Source organism: Acanthochromis polyacanthus, chromosome 2 (assembly GCF_021347895.1).
Source record: "Acanthochromis polyacanthus isolate Apoly-LR-REF ecotype Palm Island chromosome 2, KAUST_Apoly_ChrSc, whole genome shotgun sequence".
Classification (NCBI taxonomy): Eukaryota; Metazoa; Chordata; class Actinopteri; family Pomacentridae; genus Acanthochromis; species Acanthochromis polyacanthus.
The window spans coordinates 8728749-8750027 of record NC_067114.1 but is presented as its reverse complement, the minus strand read 5'-3'; the positions used below and the strand labels follow the sequence as shown (position 1 = coordinate 8750027).

Sequence of the window (21279 nt, the reverse complement as noted above, 5' to 3'; positions counted from 1 at the left end):
AGATTTTGCTGAATGAAAAAAAGTATTTTATCATGAAAAAGTTAAGTGGTGCATCACTTTCTTCTGAATGGTTCCAAAAAAAAAAGAGAATAAGTGGAGAGGCTAAAATGTCCCATTATCATGAATATCCATGAAAAGATTTGCCACATAAACCAGCAAAAATGTACATTATTCTATCCATGGAATCGCATACAGGATGATAGTTTTGCTCCTCGAGGAAACTCCACCTTAAGTTGGAACTGATACAGTAAAAGTCAAGCACTAACACATCCTCAACATCCAGGGCAATGAATTAAACATTCTGGGATGCATTTCAGATAATGCATCCTGAAATGCTCCATTTATAATGACTAGGAAGCCCTGGGCTGTTTTTGTTTTAACAGAGATTCAGTAATAGAAAAACTGCCATCTGCCAATCACACACTTAATAAAAGCATGGATAAAGACTGTCTGGATGCACCAGTTGTCTTGTTTACAGAAAAGGTCGGCCAACATTGTCTTGAATCATAAATCAGACCAGACAGCATAAAGTGGTATTTCTTTGGAGTTAGTGTTGTAACTGAGACAAAGAAAAACAAGGAAAAGTAATTCCCTTTTATTCAAACAATAGGCCTATTTTATCCAAACAAAAGAAAACAAAAACAATAACTGCCACCGCTGCTCCACTGCCAGTGTGTTGTGTCTCTTGCCACACCCCAGTCAGTGATGTCACAACAGGTATTTTTCATCAGCTGTCAAAGGCAAATGGCTTGTGCTTTATGGCTGGTCGGGGTGTGGTCAGAGGTGAATCATGCTCCCAAGTTTCAGCCCACAGAGAGCAGTGCAGCAGCAGTTTATCTGCAGATTTAGCACCTCAAGATGTTCTGCAGTCAACCAGCGGAGGGCAGGAGAGAGACCATTCCACCCAGGTGTCAACAAAAATCCAAATAAAGCCCCTCTGGCTGGCTCTTCTTACTTTGTCACAGCTTATTTTAGCTTTATCTTAAAAAGACTGAGTCGAGCTGTAAAATGAATAAAGCTCGAACCCACAGATGATTGCTGATTTAGTCCATTTTAAACAGTTAAGTGGGACTCAGATCACAGTGTGCATTTTGCTTCTTCTGGATTCTAGCAGAGAGGCCTCCAGTTGGCTAAATGCAAGCGACCAAAGCATGATTCCTCTGCACATTTCACCTCTGCAGTAAACAGAACAAACACCCATTCTTAAATTTAAATCAGATTCAACGACATGCAGCATTTAAAGCTAGACTCAACTCCAGAAATAAAATAAACACAACGGCACTGAAGGTGTAAAAATAGAAATCACCTGAATTGCCCATTACACTGAGCCAAGGATGATACTCGCCTCGTTGAATATAAGATATATTACTTTGGTAAATATGTGCAAAAGGATGAGTTAGTAAATAAGTCCTTAGCTACTTCAGCATCATTTTGAATACAGAGTATGATGTTATTTTTCTGTGAAAATGATTAAAACTGACTAACTCTCAATAGTTGACAGTTTTGGCTCACGAACGTCAAGGACTCTGAACAGAACATCCTGACTCGTCGGTTCAATCAATTTACGAGGTTCCCTGAATGCACCATGACACTGGCAGCTAGCCTAGCCGGCTAACTTGGCTAATCTGATTTATCGCCTCAGTTAAGCGCACGAAACGTTCGTCAGGATTACCAATTTTAGTTTACCATATCTTCCTTTTACCGCGATATCGACCTAACATCAAATAGCCTCTCATTTCAAGAATGGCATCACTTGGGGAGCCTGTGCGGCTGGAAAGAGGTAAAGTTAATTAGCTAGCTAGCTTTAGCTTATAAAGATTTGTTGTGGTACGAGGGGAGACATTAACGACAGTAGCTTAGCTAGCACTAGCTGACTACAACTCGGGGTTGTTTTTGACTGCATACTTCGTTATTTGGTCGGATTACGTTGTATTAACAAGTTCTTGCGGATAGGGCATCTGTAATTAGGTATATTCTTGGCATCAAACTGAAGACAGCGTAGATTTTACGGTTAAATTGTTTTACTTTGCGCATTAGCTAACACGCTAATATGAATGACAACAGACAGACATCAACTAACCTATCAGGTTTGTTTAACTAATGTTTTATTAAAAATTAGACCTATTGGTTACACTAGCTTTACAACTTTTAATATAAAAGGGGGATATGTTTGTTTTAAAAACTTATTTTCAATCCCAGTCTTCTTTTTTACTAAATTAGCTGCTAATACACTGGTCGGACAGTAGCGAAAAACCAGATTTTCATTGTAACCCCCTCACAGAATAATACGTTTGGCTGAAGATACACACAAGTAAACGCTGTATGTGAAGCAGTGTTTTCGGTATTGACCATACTGTAATGCTGAGCGAGTTTTTTGCTAATTTTATAATTAGAATACCACAGTAGCAGCTAGCATAGACTATGACAGTAGGAATCAAACGCAAAAAATTACACAAAATACTTTGTCAGAGCAGCAGATGCTTGCCCTGTCCCCATAAAGTTAGTTAAATGTCTGCAGTGACAATTATTTAAGAAAGTGGATGAATGTAATTTATTTCATGATAATTGAAAATTGTTCCAGAGAGAAAATTAGCTACAATGTAGACACTAAACATTAAGCATCTGTCAAGTTTTCTAATGATTTCTTGCTTTCTAATTTTATCTTAGTACGGACTGTTCTGACACTGGCACGGGCTATAGTCATTGCTTGTCTGAACATCTCCAGTCACAGATATCAATAAAAGCCCTGGTGGTGTTTGTGTTGTTATTGCCAGATATCAACCGTGCTATTGAACTCCTTGATAAGCTCCAGAGGACGGGGGAAGTTCCTCCCCAGAAGCTGCAGGCGCTGCAGAGGGTCTTACAGAGTGAATTCTGTAATGCTGTGAGAGAAGTGAGACACTTTGTCATTAAAACACATTGCAGTAAAATATTGTGTTCACTTGTCTTCCCTGATACTAATCTTGGATTGCTTTGATGACTTCAAATCTCTTTTCAGGTTTATGAACATGTGTATGAAACAGTGGACATCAACAGCAGTCCTGAGGTCAGGGCCAACGCCACAGCCAAGGTAGACCCATGTCAATTACTACTGGCTTTTGTTTTTGTAATCTTCATTTCAGACCTTTTATTCCTTAAAGTCGCACTTCTTGGACACGTCACATTGTGTGTTGAGTGATAAACAACTCCACTTGTTTACTTGCAGGCCACAGTGGCAGCTTTTGCAGCAAGTGAGGGACACTCACATCCTCGTGTCGTGGAGCTGCCCAAGACAGAGGAAGGCTTGGGTTTCAACATCATGGGAGGAAAGGAGCAAAACTCACCTATATACATCTCGCGAATCATCCCTGGAGGCATTGCTGACCGACATGGAGGCCTGAAGAGAGGCGACCAGCTCCTCTCTGTTAATGGGGTGGTAAGTTGAATTTACGGGATCATGACTTATTCCAGGATGGTAAATTTGAAGCTTAAGCCTGATACACACACACACACACATGGGTACATATAGCATGATTTTGTGAGCATTTCATTGTGCACTTACATGTAGAACACCCAAGGCAAAATCAATATTCCATAAAATGTTTAATATGTTTTTTTTTGATGAGGAGAACTAAATGAATCTCTGCTGCAAACAGACATAAAAAACTGATTTCCCAAATGTCGATATACAGTGAGCTTTTATTTGATGTTTTTAAAAATATGAATCATTCCATGTGCATCTACTTGTAAAGTCCTTTTTTTATCTTGTTCACCTGAACTGCCTCATTAGGAATTTTAAGGCGTGTCAAGAATAATCCTTAATAATTATTTGTTAGAGTGAGTTTCAGAGCTGCTGATGATCTGATACTTCAAACCCTGTGACAACACACAATGCCAATGGGTGCTTCGAAGTAAATGACTACAAATCTGGATATGCGGCTTTCCTTTATAACATGCAGGAAACATCTACGACACTGCGTCTGGACTGAGTGTTCCGGATTGCATTTATAATCCTTTGGTTTATCAATAACAATTCAGCAGTATAACCATTAGCGGTCACAGACCACTCACCAGTAGCCAGGAAGATCTTCTACAATTAAGGTCTTCTATCCTCTGCAGCATTAGCAGCTGTCCTTCAAGCATCCCACAGAGGAATACAAGGCGGTGCATGCAGATATAATGGTAAAGGAGGAGTACAGACTTTGTTACAATATGAGAAAAGACGTGTTTTGAGTGCCTTTATGGAGCTCAGGTTATATTTTCACTGCAAATATCAACCAGCTGTGTCATTTGTGACCGTATACTAGAAATGTCAAAGCTATTTTTTCTAACCTCAGCTTCGTTGTCCTCTGACTGAGAAAGTAAACACATTTAGGGCAGATTAACAATTAAGAATCTGTATTTACTTATTCTGAATATTTAAAGAACTCGCCAAAATCACAGAGGTTTAAGACACACTCACTTACAATAGATATTGTGTGTGCAAAATAGAGCAGCACAGTCAGTTTACAGTATGGTTCAATCAGTGTGGCATTACTATTGACAGACTGTAAACATATTTTAGGAATGTGGAGGACATCCAGCTGCTTTCAGGTGGCCAAAGATAGACAACATCTGAGCCACACAACCTTCTCCAGCACACATCACGTCCAAAGAAAGATTTATTGGTGTTGAATCTGACATAGTTTAGATATCAGAGAAAACACTGAGTACACAGGAAGTATCCATCTACATTACATGAGTATACAGATGGTGTCCCAATTAAGATTTCTGTCAGTGTTTAACAGTTTATGCTGTTATTGTCTCTCCAAAGCTCAACTTTGATTCCTTAGTGAAGAGCTGGGAGTTGAACCACAGCTTGCAACTTTTTTTATTTTTACCGTGTTACCTCCAAGGAGGACAGAGACGTCTCCAGAAATATGTTCTTGATCATGTTGACTCTTACTAGACCACAGTTAGAGGTAGAAGCTAATAAACAATGGCCATTTGTTAGTTCAAAGATCTTAAACTATCTTCTTGCACACAAAGCTGCAGTCAGAAAACAAAACCTTGAAGGCACCCTGTGGGTTTTTTGGCAGAGAAATGTCTTGCTGTGTGAATGATACATGGCTGGTGAATGCATAGATTTAGTGGTAATTTGCTAATAAACGTAACAACGTGCTAACATGCGTAAGGGAGAAGAAGACTGCCAGAAAGAACATATGGATGCAAGCAGAGTAGGTTTCAAACTGTTACATAAATTGGGTCTGAAAAATGTTTAGGAATAAGCTGCATTCACCTCATTAATTAGGCTTTAAAGATTAGCACATTCAGCTGTAGTGAGAAGCAGTGTATGTGAACATGCATCGTTGGCTTGTAAATATTCCACAGGGATTCTTTAGAGTTCTGCTACATTAATATTCAATACTTATGGCTCCTGCTTGCTTTGCTCGGAGAGTTTAAAAGTCCAAATCCAGCCAGAAAGAATCATCAAATTGACTTTTTTTTATTGCTCAGTTTGTTCTGTCATTAAAATTTCCAAATAACAGGCTGTTATTAAATTGAACCAGACTACCAACACATTTGTTGGAACCGTGTTCACTCCAGTACCTATAAAATACTGAGGTCGTTGTTTATTCTGAGATTTATCACACACTTTGTTGATCTGTTGAGTCTCACAGCTGCTACGTGGATCATTGTATTAAAGCTATAGACCTCATTACAGGGTTGATGGTTTCTGATGAAAGCGTACAGTACGTTTCTGTGTTTTGTTTTCACAGAGTGTGGAAGGTGAGCACCATGAGAAAGCTGTGGAACTCCTCAAAGCAGCTCAGGGCACAGTGAAGCTGGTAGTAAGGTACACCCCCAAAGTCCTCGAGGAAATGGAGTCACGCTTTGAGAAAATGAGGTCAGCGAAGCGCCGGCAACAGAACAACTATCCCCAGTAGGATTTTTCCGTGTTGATGCCCAGCTCCCATGTCTCTCCTCCTCCTCTAGCCTTCTGGCCATCTGTTCTGGTCTCTTTCTCATCTCCCTGCCCAAAAAAAAACAACAACATGGTGAACAAACCTAAGTTTAGTTTCAGTTCCTCCTCACACATACTGTTTGTTGTGCTTCTACTCTTTTCTGTAGCATTTTTAATATTCACCATTGTTACTGTACTAGACACTACAACTCTAGACGAACACTAGAATGATCATGATTGTCAGCGTGTGTCACACCGTGTGCATTATTTTTGAATTGACAAGTTGAATGCAACTTTGAGTACCTTTGAGACAAACTATACAACTAACTCCTTTGACTGGAAAGGTAGTGTTTTTAATTGTTTTATCACAGCTACTACCAAGTGCCTCAGGGCAAACACTTTTATCTTATGTACTGTGTTCACCATTCTTTTGTTCCTTTTTAACGGTTTCAAGTCAAATACTGGTAATTAAATGCTTGTGGCAGGAATTGCGACATGCTTTGCAGTCTGTTAGTCTCAAAGATCGTTTGATTCGATATAAAAACATGGTGATGATATGTCAAACCCTGTCCAAACTTCAGAAGGTGCGGTTTTATTTTTATTGCCTCTCTACAGGCATTGTCCAGAATAGGGAAGCTTTGGAGGGGTTGATGACAGTTTGTTTTCCCCTCAAAAGATAAAGTGTATGTTTGATAGTAAGTGAAACAACTGAAAGGCCGCTTCAAAACAGCAATGATGGATTATCTTTAAGGTTTTTGTCTGGGTTCACCCTCTAAGATTTGCAACACCATGCAGCGCTATAAAAAGCCCTGTAGTTGCTGTACATGATGTAATGAGGTCTCAGCAACTCATGAACTAAATTGCTGCCACCACAGACTCATATTTTACTTTGTATCTAATTAATAAACCCTCAAAAGCGTAAACCATGCAGTCAGCATGACATGAGAAAAGAGCTGTTCAGTTTCTGATTATCTTGTCTTGACATAAATCAAGAATGGAGTATATTTCACATCTTCCTTTGCCAGCTACAGAGAAATCAGTTACCTGACATTTGTCTTTGATCTGCTAAAAAACAACCCTGCTTGTTAGTATCGTTTGTATCACTGAATGACAGTTAAAATGAAGCAAAATTAGACGTTCGTAATATCAGACAGTTTTAATATTGTCAAACAAGTCACACTAATGCCTAATGTGAGCTTCTAATAACTAACTTTACTCTTCTAATGAATGAAATGGCAGATCTTGTTCTTACACATGGTGCATATGACTTTCAAACATTCATCACGACTTTGCACAGTGTTTAGTGTGTTATGCTGTAAATCTGCTGCATTGGCATATCATTCATTTGTATCTTTCCATCTGTTTTGAACATTTTGTAACTCAGTGTCTCACGGAACAAAAGTGTTTCTTTAATGAAACATTCACTTCATTTGATTTCTTTTTATCTTAACATCTTTACAGGACTCGCGTTAAAAACAAAAGCAAACACAGGTGCTGGGATAAGACGTACTGAAAACTGTACTGAAATTTCACTAACCATATGCTTTTATGATGCTTGTACTACATTCAGAAACATCAATAATTTAGAGCAATAATTTAACACTTTGTTCATCTAATTGCATTTTACATCATTCACCGTTTACCGATGAGTCTTTGTGCCATTAAAGTCCACATTTTTTGGCATGCATGTACTCATATTTAATATACAAACTGCACATCAAGTTAGAATACGATGGATACCACAAACATTTTATTACTGAATACTGCCAAACAATCAAGTTTGTTCTGATATGCGTTTTTAAGCAGGCTAATGTCAAAACAGTCTCAATAATCTGCTACATGCTGTATACACAGACTCACATTTGCTTATAAAACACTTTCATGTTTTATAGATCCTGAGTGTTTGCATGTTTAGCTATCGTACAGATATTTGAGAAAACTCCTTATGTTATGCATTATTAAACTGAAAGAAAAAAAAAAAAAAACTTTTCCTAACAGAGAAACCCAAATCTTACCCTTAGGCCTACATGCAACATGTCAATCAAACAAGTCTGTAAATTGTGGTTTTCTTTAAAATCACAACATAGGTGATGCTCACTTAGAGAATTTTGTGACTTGTGTTGTTGATTTCATGACGTTAGAACCCCCCTCATCATCCAGTCGGTCAGTGTGTGGAGCAGCAAAGTATCTCCAGAACATGTTTCATTTCAGATATTAGCTCACAAGCGTTTATTGTTTCCATTGTTGTTGTAATATTCTGTGTATAGTATAATGTAAACTAGGCTTTAGCTGACTAAGCCATACTATTGTCCAGTCTCAGGATCAACACATAAATGAGACAATAAGGTAGTAACAGTGAAGATAGCTGTGATTTATCTAATTGATGTAGAGACTAGATGGTGGATAAAGTGACAGAAACACGTGGCGGCCTCTGACAGCAGGAACACTTTGCCTTGAGTGTAGCTTCAGTGTCTTTGAGCGACGTCATACGTGTCCTCAAGTGTTTGTCCTCTGATATTGAACCGTTCTGAACCAGTGAATTCCTTTTCAAACAAGTGGTAGTTGTATGTTTTGTCAAAATAATTGACTATCCAGTTGAGTGTGTCGCTTTTATTTTTGCGTATTCTGCCATGACAGTCACAAAATAATGCCTACGTAAATAGCTGTACTGTTTTTGTGGCCAAGAAATCTGAAAATAGGTCGCTGAGCTTGTATTTGCCTGCGTAGCTGCTTCTGTGACGTAGTTGCTCCACTGCTGTTCTCCTTTTGTTGTTCTTATTTGGTGTTTGTGTGATTTTATCCACCATCTCTTAACATGCACCGAGGTTGACTGCTTCTGACATCAGTTTACTGTAAATAGCTCATTCAAAAGTATCTAAATCCGTCTGTAATTTTTTGAATGGAGAAATCGAAAAGGCTCTTGTATGCTTTCAGTGATTTATCTTTGAAGTGGGAATACACTTTGTTTAGACCATTTGTCCTTAAAACGATTACCATACATCATAAAATGCACTGAAATGCATCACCAAGTGCTAGAAAGTAGACAATATCAGTGCAAAGTTCGAAAAGGTATCAGTCGACAATGATGCAGTAATGCCCACTTAATAATTGGAACCAAAATGACGGATTTCTAAAGTACAATCTGGAGCTTTTGATTGATTCAGTATCTGCTTGCGTCCATGTTTAATGTCACCTCAGAGTCTGCTGTTGCTGTGAATGTTTAACTGCAGGATTATCTTCCCTCCAGTCAGTGGAAGGTGACTTTTGTTGAATTGTATGTCCCTTAAATAACGCTTTAACTATTGCAAGAAAAAGGATTATACACGATAAGCGCAAAGCCCAGTTGTATTCAGTGGGTGTGCTCGCTGTAATACATTACTCCTTGTGGGATATGCCGAATTTTGGGACTAAGTATAAAATACAACACACACACACACGTTACTGCAAAAGCTGAATGCAAATCGGTTAACTATGCAAAGTCATTTAAAACCTTGGGAATAATCTGCATTGGTGCAAAAATAGCTGTCATTTTACTACAGGATGGAATTAAAAATTATAGTGTTGCGACTGTATGGACAAATACTTAATGTCTATGACGTTTTTAACTTCGAACACATTGGAGTTGCATATTGTTATAAAAACAAAGTTACGGTAACATTTTCACACTGATCAGCATCAAGAAGTTGCAGTGAAAATCGACATGTAATATTAACCTTGCTATCAAATTAATGATTGTCTGGATGCTGGTAGAAGAGCAGGTGGCAATGCTTTGTTTTAAGTCTCCATATTCAGCATTTATAAACAGCATACAACAGACTTTAATGTAGTTGTAAGCAGAAATAAGTGTTTTGTAATGTCAGCAACTGCTTTTAAAATGTGTGGTTTACACAAGTTAAAGCTTAAAATGCCCTTACAACTCCTTAGGACTACATTATAGTGCGTTGTTAAATATTTATATACTGCATTATGCTTTAAAATTCTAAATTGAAGGATTTAAAGCGGTGCATTGCTGAATAGGCTCATATGGAAGTGTGGTTAGTAATAGACCAATCCATAGGCTGCGCAGAGGATGCTTTTGTTTTGAGGCAGAGAATTTAGCAGAGAGTGTCGGGGTGTACATAAAAGTCTTAATATAATGTATAGTTTGTGTTTTATCCAACCTTAGCTGGCTAGATTCACTTCTCCCACTCGAATACATGTGTAGTAAATCAGGAAAAAATGTAATGAGACTTGGTATTGATATTGCACAGTCACACTCTCCACTGAATGTCACTGACCATTTTCTGATTTAGTTGCAAACTTTTTGTGAGGTACCCTTCAACTTTCTATCCGTTTTCCTTGTCTATATATTGGAATGGTCAATAGAGTATTTTTTATAATGGTTTTCTTTTGATATTTTTCTCAATTTTTATAAGTGATTTTCCTAAAAACAGATACCAGGAATGATTGGTACTTCCATTTTGACTGTGTACCAGGGCCATATCAGCACAGCCTCTCTGAAAAGCAGCGCTGACGCAGGATGCATTCGCTGTCCTGGCTCCTGTCAGCGCTTCTTTCCTGAGGGCTGGACTGATTTTTCTTTCCTTTCTAGGACCAAGACCAAACTTGCAACACTTGTGAAAATTTTGATAACGTTTTAAAATGTTTTAGCCAGTGCTTATTTAAGATTAATGCCTGTAGACTGTGTTGTGTTATTTTGTGTTCTCTGGTTTCTAATCTAATTTTACTGTTACATTGATGTGGAATGTAAAATGTTGTGACGTAGAACATAATAGTTGGACTGGAAGCTTAATAAACCGTGCTTACATTTATGAATTTTAAATATCTTGTTGAACATCTTTTGCACGCAGCATTTATTCTAGTTTTTGTCCTAATACCAGCCACCAAAAGCAGAGAACGAGTAGCAAGACGGCATGTACGATCCCATACTTGGCAAAACAAGACGATGAAAATTTGAACTTGTTGAAAGAATCACGGCAGTTTGAAGATAATGGATGTGACATGTGTTTGCTTTCAAACCCACAATGTCTCAATCAACTACAGTTACTTCCACGCAGTTGTTTGCTTTCGCCAAACAGTTGCAGTTTCCATCCATGTCTGTTTTGTGATAATTAGTATATGACAGTGACTTTCACCACCAAAATCTAATCGGTTGATCTAAGAGTCTAAGGGAATGTTTGCACCCAGTTCAAAGAAATTCCCTCAAGGTGTTAATGATGTATTGTGTTTACATAAATGGGGTGGACTAACAGCCCAAAAGCGCTTTTGGCCGTGGATGATGCCACCATGAAAGCATAAAAACATTGGTTAAGAGATAGAGGGGAACCACAGGAACACCTGCAGACTTTTGCTGTCAAACCCCTCTTTAGAAATGAAAAAATGGCATGTTTCTCATAAACTGCTACTATAAAGCAACACTCATTCTCCAGCGCTGACTATATAGAAAACTGTACAACCCTTCCATGATGTAACCCAAAGGTTTCCTGAACAGTGCTTTTACAGCTCAGGCCTCATCTTAAAGCCTGAGCACTAAACTCTCACAGACTTTAACTTGACATCACAGCTGTGGTGCTTGAATGTGTGAGTTCACGAGGACGGTTAAAAAAAAAAAAAAAAAGGAGGAAAGGGACACTATCATGACAGCACATGTTGCTTGGAAACGGCAGCAACTAAAAACAAGGATTTTGTCTTGTGTTTAAAATATTAGTTTTGCTCAAGCTACCAAAAGTCAATGTAATCGTATCAGATGTTTGACTGAAAATACCAACAACTCTACAAATATGTAATAAATAACCCCAACAGGAAGCAGCCAGCAGATTTCTGCCCTGCACCATCCATGGTTGGCTCTTGTACAATGTAGGGGGGGGGGCAAGACAATCATGTTTATATGTGAACAATTTTGCTGTGAACGATAAGAACATTTCTCAGGAAATTCTGCAGATATGTGGACTCAAAAAGGTGCTTAATATCATCAGAAAGTTCTCATCAGGTGGTTTGACAGCTGGGCAGCGCTGAGCCTTCACTTAGCCATGAGTGTGTGGATGAGGTCTCAGTGTAGTGGCTCTGGCTGTCATCATCTTTCAGGGCCTGTCTCCTCTTAATATAATCAGCTAATAATGAGCAAAAAGATGGAGCGTGAGTGGAGCTGAAGTGGACCATGCAAACCTCTCTGGGCCATGGACTGTCCTGTGATGACAACCAGCTGTCTTCAAGAGTAGCTTTGCCTTCAATTACACCTAACTTTAAGCCTTAATACCATTCGAGCAGGTGAGTTATATCTAAAATCATCGTATGTCTACTTGTCATGAAGGAAAAATGGGCTATCGAGACCAAAATCATCGTCTATACCAGGCTGTAAACATGTTTATTTCTGGTGTAAAATTGTTAATTTTTTCATGGAGGTCTATGGGGATTGACTCGCTTTTGGAGTGAGCCACTAGTGGCCAATTGAGGAACTACAGTTGTTGCCACTTCTACACAGTATTGTGGAGATAAATGGCAAAGTAACAAACTGTCAGAATTTTGTCGTTTAAAATAACAAAGGCTTTCTATAATATTGACCATAACCTGAAGGGCAAGATTTCTTTTCAAATCTTCCCCATCTTGCTGTTGACATGCAGTTTTGTGTTAATAAATCCTGCTAAACTGTGTTTTGTTAGCATTGTCAACATCAAATGAGCCTTATTTATTGTTCCCCAGCGAATCTGATTCACGAGTCTCTTTCCACAGCAGCCATTTATTTGGACTTGTCATAGTAGGAAAGCACAGGTGTTACTCATAACACTAACAATGGCTCCTTTCCAGTAATTATTGCAGACAGAAGTAATTAATGTCATCACTGGCACCTGTGTTTGATTAGTGGAAATAAAAAAAAAAAAAGAAAATCCTTCCACTTAAGTTTAATTCCACATTTTCCCCTGAACCATGTGTGTTTGGGTGACGATGTGCAACAAAAGGGCTACTTGTTAGGTCAAATTTCTGAATAGAGGGGCTTATTTCAGTTGGCTAAGTTTCTTGAGGGCATATATAGTTTTTGGAGTTGATAAGTAAAATAGATTCTCTGGATGTAGTAATGCTTAGAAGGTGGTTTCACCCTAATGCATCCATACATACGGTCGACGTCTCAGAGCAGCTCTGTAGCAGGAGCTCGGCAGTTCATCGGGGCTGTTTGCCTGGAACCAAGTGGTGCACGTGACAACGATTCATTAGAGCTGGTTGTTAACACTACAGCTTGAGACCAGAGCACAGCTGCTGGTTTCTCATGGTGTTGACGCCATCCCTTTGCAGACTCTCATGTGTGGATGGTTCACTTTGTCTTTTCTGGCAACTGAAATCAATCACACGCAGAAGCAAACACAGCAGCAGCAGCAGGAGCCGAGGAAGAAGCAGGAGGCCAAGCTGGACCAGGAGCCAAATCAGCAGTTGCGGCAGAGACAGAAGAAGAAATTGATTCATGTTAATATACAGCATAACACACGTACACACATTTGAGAAGGAAAACATTTATTGAGTTTTGATGCGAGGCAGCAGTCTGGAAAAGCTGTGAGCGCTCGGCAATACTGAGAGGTGAGCGAATTGTTGCAACATCACAAAAACACCGAGCTTTGGTGGCCAAAAGATGACAATAAATTATGATACATTCTGTGATGTGTCAGAGAGAGCTTCCTTTTTACACAGTTATTGCTGCCAGACAGCATCTAACAACACGGAACAAAAATGATGAGGCATGATCTCACTACAGCGAGCCTGAATGAGATGCATCACTGTTTGGAAATTAACAATTACATAGTGTTTGGGACAGAAATAAAGGGTTACTTGACTCTTTTTTTGTAGTAAGAATATTAAAAAATATTGGACACTGGGTATACTTAAAAACTGTTGTACATTGTGTTATATAAATATAAAAGACCCACACAAGATTAAATTAAAAAAAACAAAACCTTGCAGGGGCTTCAAAGAATTTATAATTATTTTGGTTTGGTGCCACTTTATAAGACACATTTTAAAGGCTAAAGGGTTAGCATTTTCTTTTAAAGTTTAATCAAAGCTTAATAAATAATTTGCCAATGCTTTATAGAACACGTATATCAAAAACAACAAATTCAGACTTTCACATTGTGCTGACTGGTCCATATTTAAATCTCATCCCTCAGAAAGACTCAAAACCGGTCATGTCCTATTTATTTAAATAACACATTTAAAGCCATAGCTGTTAGGCCAAAGTTCTTTCTAGCAGAAAAAAAAAGATTGTAATTGTGAAATAAAGACCCTGTAGTCTTATTTATGTTGTGTATTTGCCAGAGTAATTTAGATATAAAGTATTTAAACCCTATAAAAAATATTAAAAACATAACTTTACCTGACTTTAATTAAAAAAAATTAAGTCGCAACCCTAAAGGATTATTGATTATGAAGATTAACCTGAAAATAATGTAAAAGTAAAGTTTTGACCCTACAAAAACATACAGGAAAGCTAAATAGATCCAAGGATTCCTTGGATTCTCTTTCAGCAAGCTTTGGTTTAATGGGAAACAGAACCAGACTTAGAGAGGGTGGATGACATAACCTCAGAAATGTGGTGCCTAAAAGTAGAAAGCAATCAGATATAAGTAAAATACATCAATGAAATAATTTATATATGCTATAATAAGACTAGCATAGAAAGCAAAAAATAATGCTGACGTTTATACTGAGATAATAGGTAATGACATAATGAAATGAAATATTGCACCTGCAAAATGAGATGAAAATCAATCTGAAAATATTGCACATCAGATCAACAATGCAGAATATGAAAGTGAAATATTTTGCATGGAATCAAAATGTTGCAATAAAAATGAAGTATTACACACAATGATAAAATATTCCACATTAAACTGAAATATTACACTTGAAATTTTTTTAAAAATCCAGTTTTTCACCTTACATTCATAAAATGCTACACGTAATACAGAAACTGATATTGCACAAGCTACTGAGAAGTAATATTTCAGATGACGATTAGACTTCGACTTTGACAGACTTTATTAATCCCCAGAGGAATATTCTGTTGTTACAGCAGCTGGATATTCGACAAGGGGGTAAACAACGAGACAACACAGAATGTTAGGGTCAGTTATAAAGTGAATGTAGCATAAATAAAATAAAACAAAAAATGGAATAGAATGAAAGAAAATTGGAAAAAAAAAATAAGAATATGAAAAATATGGAAAGAAAAAGCTTTTACAAAATAAACAAAAATATACAGAGAGATACAGAAATGTGCAAATGACACAAATAGGTGCATAAGTTACAGATGTAATTAATAGCATTTAGAATGTAAAGTGTCCAGTATGTACAATGGTTTAATCAGCAGGCAGAGTTATCCAATACTTTTGTCGTTATTAGAGTTGGATAGTAAAAAAAATGTTTATAAATGTTTTTTAAACAAAATCAGCAATGATCCTCTTTAATTTAGATTACTTTGTACACATTTATTGACTAAAAGGTTTACAATAACATGAGCTTAAACGAATAGAAAGTGCTAGAAAATGTTGCAGTCACACTCCGGAGCAGCAGGCCTCCGCTCAGCCTTTTTTCTACTTTTAATTTTCCACGAAGAAGAACTGCTACTACCGCCTTCATCCGGTGACGCAGCTTCCTTTCTGCCCGTGCTAACCTCCGAGTGAACACGCGTTCGCCTTTCTAGCTCAAGTGAGTGTATTTTTAACTATGTAATAACGCAGTACTGACTGTGTGAATAACCACGGGGACCTCATAAATAAGTAAACTTCCAACCCAAGCGCCCAAAACATTTTTACAGCGACAACTTTGCTATATTCTTTCCTTTTAACTGTTAACTTAGCAGCGGCTAAGCTAGCTGGTGGTAGCGGGAGCAAAGAACGCGCCGCCACATGGGTGTAAAAGTGGCTGTATTTCTTTTACTGTCACAGTTTCAACAGTCTGAATAGATAAAACTAGATATCAATAAGGGCGTGATAGGTACTTGCAGATATGCAGCTCGAGTTGATGACTGTTCATCAATCAACAGCAGAGTGTTGTAGTGGTTGAATATACTTTTATTCAGATCAAACTGCTTTAGCATCAAAATTACGAGTATCTGGTGGTAAATATGTCGTGCGAAAAAATATATAGATGTATTTACAGGGGAAAAAAAGCTAATGTGACCCATACAGGGATCAAATTTGGAAGATGTTTACCTTTATTCATTTCACGATTAAGCATTTAAAGGAACAGCATACAGGGAATTTCTTCAGTCATTACCAGAAGTGAGGATGATATTACCGTAGTTTTAGCGTAAACTTGTACATTTGCTCTTAAAATATGATGAAATGGTAGGCTGAGCTTTTGAGACTGGCATAATTTTCCTTTAACTGTAAATGATTTTTTTCAAGGCAGTCCAAAAATATTTTACTATCTTTTATTTGAACAAGAAAGGAGAGGAACACAAGATCAAAAACCATAGGAGATATTGGTTCTCTGTTGTCAATTAAAGTTAGTTGAAGCTTTTTAAAATTGTTTTCTGGAATTTAGTAAACGTTCATGCAATAAAAACAGTCTAAATGTTTCTTTTCTGGTTGATTGTTTCCACATAACATTTACACTGACACTGTTTTTTGCATCTGTCCTGTAATTCAGGATGCGTTACGTTGCTGCTTACCTGCTCGCTGCCCTGGGTGGCAATGAGAACCCTGAGGCCAAGGACATCAAGAAGATCCTGGAGAGTGTTGGCATTGAGTCTGATGACACACGCTTGGACAAGGTAAAGAGCCCATCCGCTCCTCGTCTGTGATTCTGGTGTCGTGGCTGCAGTTTCACCAGCAGCTGGTCAATACCATTGAGATGTGCGTCTGATTTGATCTCTTTCTCTGCAGGTCATCTCTGAGCTGAAGGGCAAGAATGTTGACGAGGTGATCACCACCGGTGAGTTTGCCAAAGTTTTAGTGTGTATTTGAGCCTGTGTGGGTGTGTAGTGATGAACTTTTGATAATAAATATGATTATGCTGAAATGAGTAGGCCCAATGACAAACAAAGAAGTCCCAAGATGAAGAGGTTTGAAGAATAAAAATCAACCAGAGTATGAGTAAAGTAACATTTCAAACCTGGATTCACCAGTGATGTCGTCACTGCCTGCCAAAACATAATGGATGAACGTTTTTTGATATTAAATTCTAATTTTTACCTAACTACAGTAAAGAACTTATTGTTTAATCATTAACACATTGATGTTTTGTTTCTAAATAAATTTTAAGTTTGTGCAAATACGGTTCACAAACTGAATATAAAGATACATCTTCTCCAACTTTTATAGCATCGTAGACATTTTGTTTACACCTGGTTCAAGCTGGACATAATCCAGATTGTATCTTTTGACTAGATTATTGTATTGGAACTTTGGCAATTGCACAAGTTTTTGAAATGAATTGAAAGTTGCTGCTTTCTTACAATATAAACCTGACGAATGTGATATCTAGTTGTATTGATTTTACTTGAGTTTAAACGGTAGATTAATTAAAAATGAGATTAGTAAACACTACGTTTAATCAGATTATCACTATAAAACATCACATCAGATGGTGACACCACTTCTGACCTCTGTCTTGTTTGACTGCTAAGTATCAATGTTATCACTTACGCTTAATGTCTGCCAACTTGTGTCTCCTCAGGTTACGGTAAACTGGCCAGCATGCCAGCAGGTGGTGCCGTAGCTGTTGCCAGCTCTGCAGCTGCTGGCTCAGGCGGAGCCGCAGCTCCTGTTGCAGGTGAGGATTGCAGCTTAGCGCCTTGTTTGTCAGCATCAATGACACTTGGCACCCATTGCCTTTGCCTTCACCTTGTATGTTCATATGATGACATGCAGCGAGATAACTTCATGTTTTTTCGTGGACATAAATGATGTACATACTTTTAAATGGCTGTATTTATATAGCGCTTTTATCCAAAGCACTTTACATGATACGTCACATTCACCTATTCACACACACATTCACACACTGATGGCGGAAGCTGCCACGCAAGGCGCTAACCACGACCCACCAGGAGCAATTAGGGGTTAGGTGTCTTGCTCAGGGACACCTCGACATGAGCTCGACGGGCCGAGGATCGAACCGGCAACCTTCCAGTTACAAGACGGCCGCTCTAACCATGCATAACGTTATATACTGCAATATGTCAGTACGTGGGAAAAAATCCGTAAAATAAATGACACCAGTGACCTCAAAAGCAGTTTAAACATGTTAACATGATAATGGCTGGAAATGATCTCAAGTGCTTTTTTTTTCTGCAGCTGAGGAGAAGAAGAAGGAGGAGAAGAAGGAAGAGTCTGAGGAGTCCGATGACGGCATGGGATTCGGCCTGTTCGACTAAACTTTTTCATCTGATGAATAAAGTTTCTAAAAAAATCTCAAAACCTTTTCCTTATTTACTGCAACATACTGTGTGTAATCTAACCTTTGTTGGTATTCACTGAGGTAGAAGACTTGTAAGATGACTTTAGCCTGGTACATCCCAGGATTCTGACATTTGTTTTTTAGCTGAAAATTTGGTCAACTAGATGGTGCACATCCAGTGTTTGGAATATAAAGAGCATGACTGTCTACTCAAAACACCACTTTTCAGGAGGCTCAGTCTTTTACTCATTAGGCAAGTAAGAGAGCCTGGTGCTCAGTAGATGGTGCTGTTGACTCTTAAAGGGAGCAAACCACAAGATACTGGATCCTTCATTTTGGACACTTTAGTTCAGCAGTTTAAATTATTTATGAAGACAGACACAGATCCTCACACCAGACGCTGGTCATGCTGGCACCTACATTATTTACTGCTCTGGGTGAAACGCCAACGTCAGGTGCAGGTGATGTGTGGGCATGACTGAAGCTGCATGTGATGTTAGCCTTAATTGGTCATCTGCTGTTACAAAAGTGCAAAGTCAAGGTGAGCTGGATGGTTTGGAGATTTTAAACAAAGCAACACTGAAGCTTCATTAAAATGCTAATAGCTTGTGAGTGGTGTTTTTTCAAAAGATAAATAAGGAATTGCACCACTCTGGACAAATGAGATGGAGAGGAAATTTGGGTCCCGTTGCTATGACAACTCATGTTGAAAAGCACCAATACACACATCAGTAGATAGTCCCAAAACAAATGTAGTTATATGCCTTTCTGTCCTAGCCTTAAATAGATAAATCACTATATTTTGTCTTTTTAGCAAGCATGCTTATTTTAAAATGAATTGATGTGTAATTACATGGTTTAGGCTACATAATTTGTACAATTTGTCAAATTCAAGTGTCACCTTTTTGTAATCATATGTAGGACTACAGAAGGAGACAAACTGTTATACAAATGCTTAGGAGTAATAAATGTAACTGCTTCCTAGTAAGTTTTATTCAAGTCGGTACATATCAGCACATTGAGTTCGCTTGGTTCAAGAGTGAAGGCCATAAATGTCAATTATTTACCACAACATGTGACAATAAATCAAACAGACAGACAGTAGCTGAATCTTTGTTTAAACCTGCTGTTCAGGTGACTAAACTTCATGTGCTCGTGCTTTGCTTGTATAGTTATCTTAAAGTGAAAATAATGAATGTTTTAAACTGTTCAATTTCAGCAACTGTTACAAAACAAATTCAGTGAAGAGGTTATTCGAGTTCTTCTTTCTCATAGTAGGAAATTAAACTGCTAAATAACCATTAAAAAAATTCAGTACTGAATAGTATGACTGAGGTAAAATTCAGTCCTGAGATTGCCCCCAGGAGAGAAATAAAGCTGTTTTGTTTTTATTCAGTTAAGCTGAATGGAAAAACTAATTAAACAAACTTTTTCACAATTCATTGTTTATCCTTTCGTAAAATGCTCTAAGTGAGAAATAAAAGTTTATTTTTTTGTTTGTTTGTTTTACTGTAAACTCAACTTCTGACAGATACAATGATTACAAATCTTTATTCCTAATCTATTACTAATGTAACCTAAAGAAATAGAATTAAGGGATTTTAGGGCCCATGGACCGATGGATGGATCGATAACTTCACTTGCTCCACCAAGTCTACGACCAAACACTTTTGAACAGATGTTCAGTGTCAAGATCCTTTTATCCATATAACCTAACTAAAAATGCATTTAGAAATATCTACTGTAGGTTTTGACACCATGTGATGTTTTAAGACGCCACCTAAAATCAGGTTTAAATTAACACTTGTTTTGTGGCCCTTTTAGTAAATCATTTTTGGAATTGTTAGTACTGACAACACAACTGCAGTCAATCTAACTATCATAAACTAAAGTACCACACAACGAAGCAGAAGTTTTTGGCACTCTGGACTTGTTGCTCTGTTTGCATGACTGGTTACCTTCCCTAAAAAGGACGGAAGCTTAAGCAATAAAGTTTTACTAAACCAGCTCATTCTGTCCATGTCAGTAAGCCAGTTAGTCACACGGTGGTGTGGTCATATGACTGATGCTTCATCCCCAACTTTTGCTCATGTCCTAATTTTAAGACGCACAAAGATGACTCCTTTCATGTTCTGGAAGATGACTTAGCAGATATGTGTATGTGTGTGTTGTCGAGATTAGATTTATGAAAACTTGTGATTCTGGGCTTCACAAATAACTTCGATCACATTTTCATTTTTTCTGTAATTGTTCTAACATTAAATGATCTTTCAAAATAAATGAATTAGTTAGAACGATCACAATACTTTTTCTAGGGGAGATTCAAATTCAATTTCCCCCTAATTTTGTGAAATCACAATTAAATGACAGTTCATGGAAAATCCTTAAAGCAGGTTACTACTGTTTTTTTAAACATATACTTGGTTTATGAAGGACATACAATAAAGAAAATGAAAACAAAAACAATCAAGCACTGTGACAAGTAAAAGCCCTGCGTTCAAAGTTTTATTTGTGCATTTTCCAGAATAAAATACTTTAGAATACACAGCAGCCATGTGTGCAATAACAGATAAATGTCAAATGATTCAAAATTACTTCATCTCTCAATGATCACATTATTGAAAAGTAGAATATTTCCTCTTATGAACAATAAAATAACTAAGAACACGTGACAAAGAATATATTGAAAGCACAGGTTGAAAAATAGAAACTTTACTCAACAAAAGTGAACACTCATGTGAGCTCCAGTGTACAATTTAGAAGCTGAATATGACCTTTGCCATTTTAGATCTATGGGCTGTGTTTGCATTATGGTTCCAGATGGGGGGAAAAATGCCATAGGAAGTGAAAAAATCAATTTGGAAGTATTCAAAACAACAGTAAAGGTTACAGGAGAATTGGTGACCAACTAAAAAATCAGTGTAAATGCAACTGCGACAGTAATCAGGTGGTACAGAATGAGTCAC

General features: G+C 37.7%; 2 protein-coding genes across 3 annotated transcripts; both read left to right on the top strand.

Moving 5' to 3' along the window:
• Positions 1-1561: 1561 nt before the first annotated feature.
• Positions 1562-10745, top strand: lin7c (lin-7 homolog C (C. elegans)). 2 transcript variants are annotated; one of them, XM_022201156.2, is made up of 5 exons: positions 1562-1780; positions 2775-2893; positions 2999-3070; positions 3206-3415; positions 5739-10745. In XM_022201156.2, the coding sequence occupies exons 1-5, from the start codon at positions 1744-1746 to the stop codon at positions 5904-5906; spliced, it is 606 nt and encodes a 201-aa protein (XP_022056848.1). In that variant the 5' UTR covers positions 1562-1743; the 3' UTR covers positions 5907-10745. The 2 variants fall into 2 exon arrangements, with proteins under 2 accessions (XP_022056848.1, XP_051795897.1); XM_051939937.1 differs by lacking the exon at positions 1562-1780 and adding an exon at positions 1832-2087.
• Positions 10746-15520: 4775 nt separating this feature from the next.
• Positions 15521-18333, top strand: rplp2l (ribosomal protein, large P2, like). The gene is made up of 5 exons (XM_022201168.2): positions 15521-15616; positions 16562-16685; positions 16798-16846; positions 17591-17686; positions 18211-18333. The coding sequence occupies exons 2-5, from the start codon at positions 16563-16565 to the stop codon at positions 18288-18290; spliced, it is 348 nt and encodes a 115-aa protein (XP_022056860.1). The 5' UTR covers positions 15521-15616; position 16562; the 3' UTR covers positions 18291-18333.
• The last annotated feature ends 2946 nt before the right edge of the window (positions 18334-21279 follow it).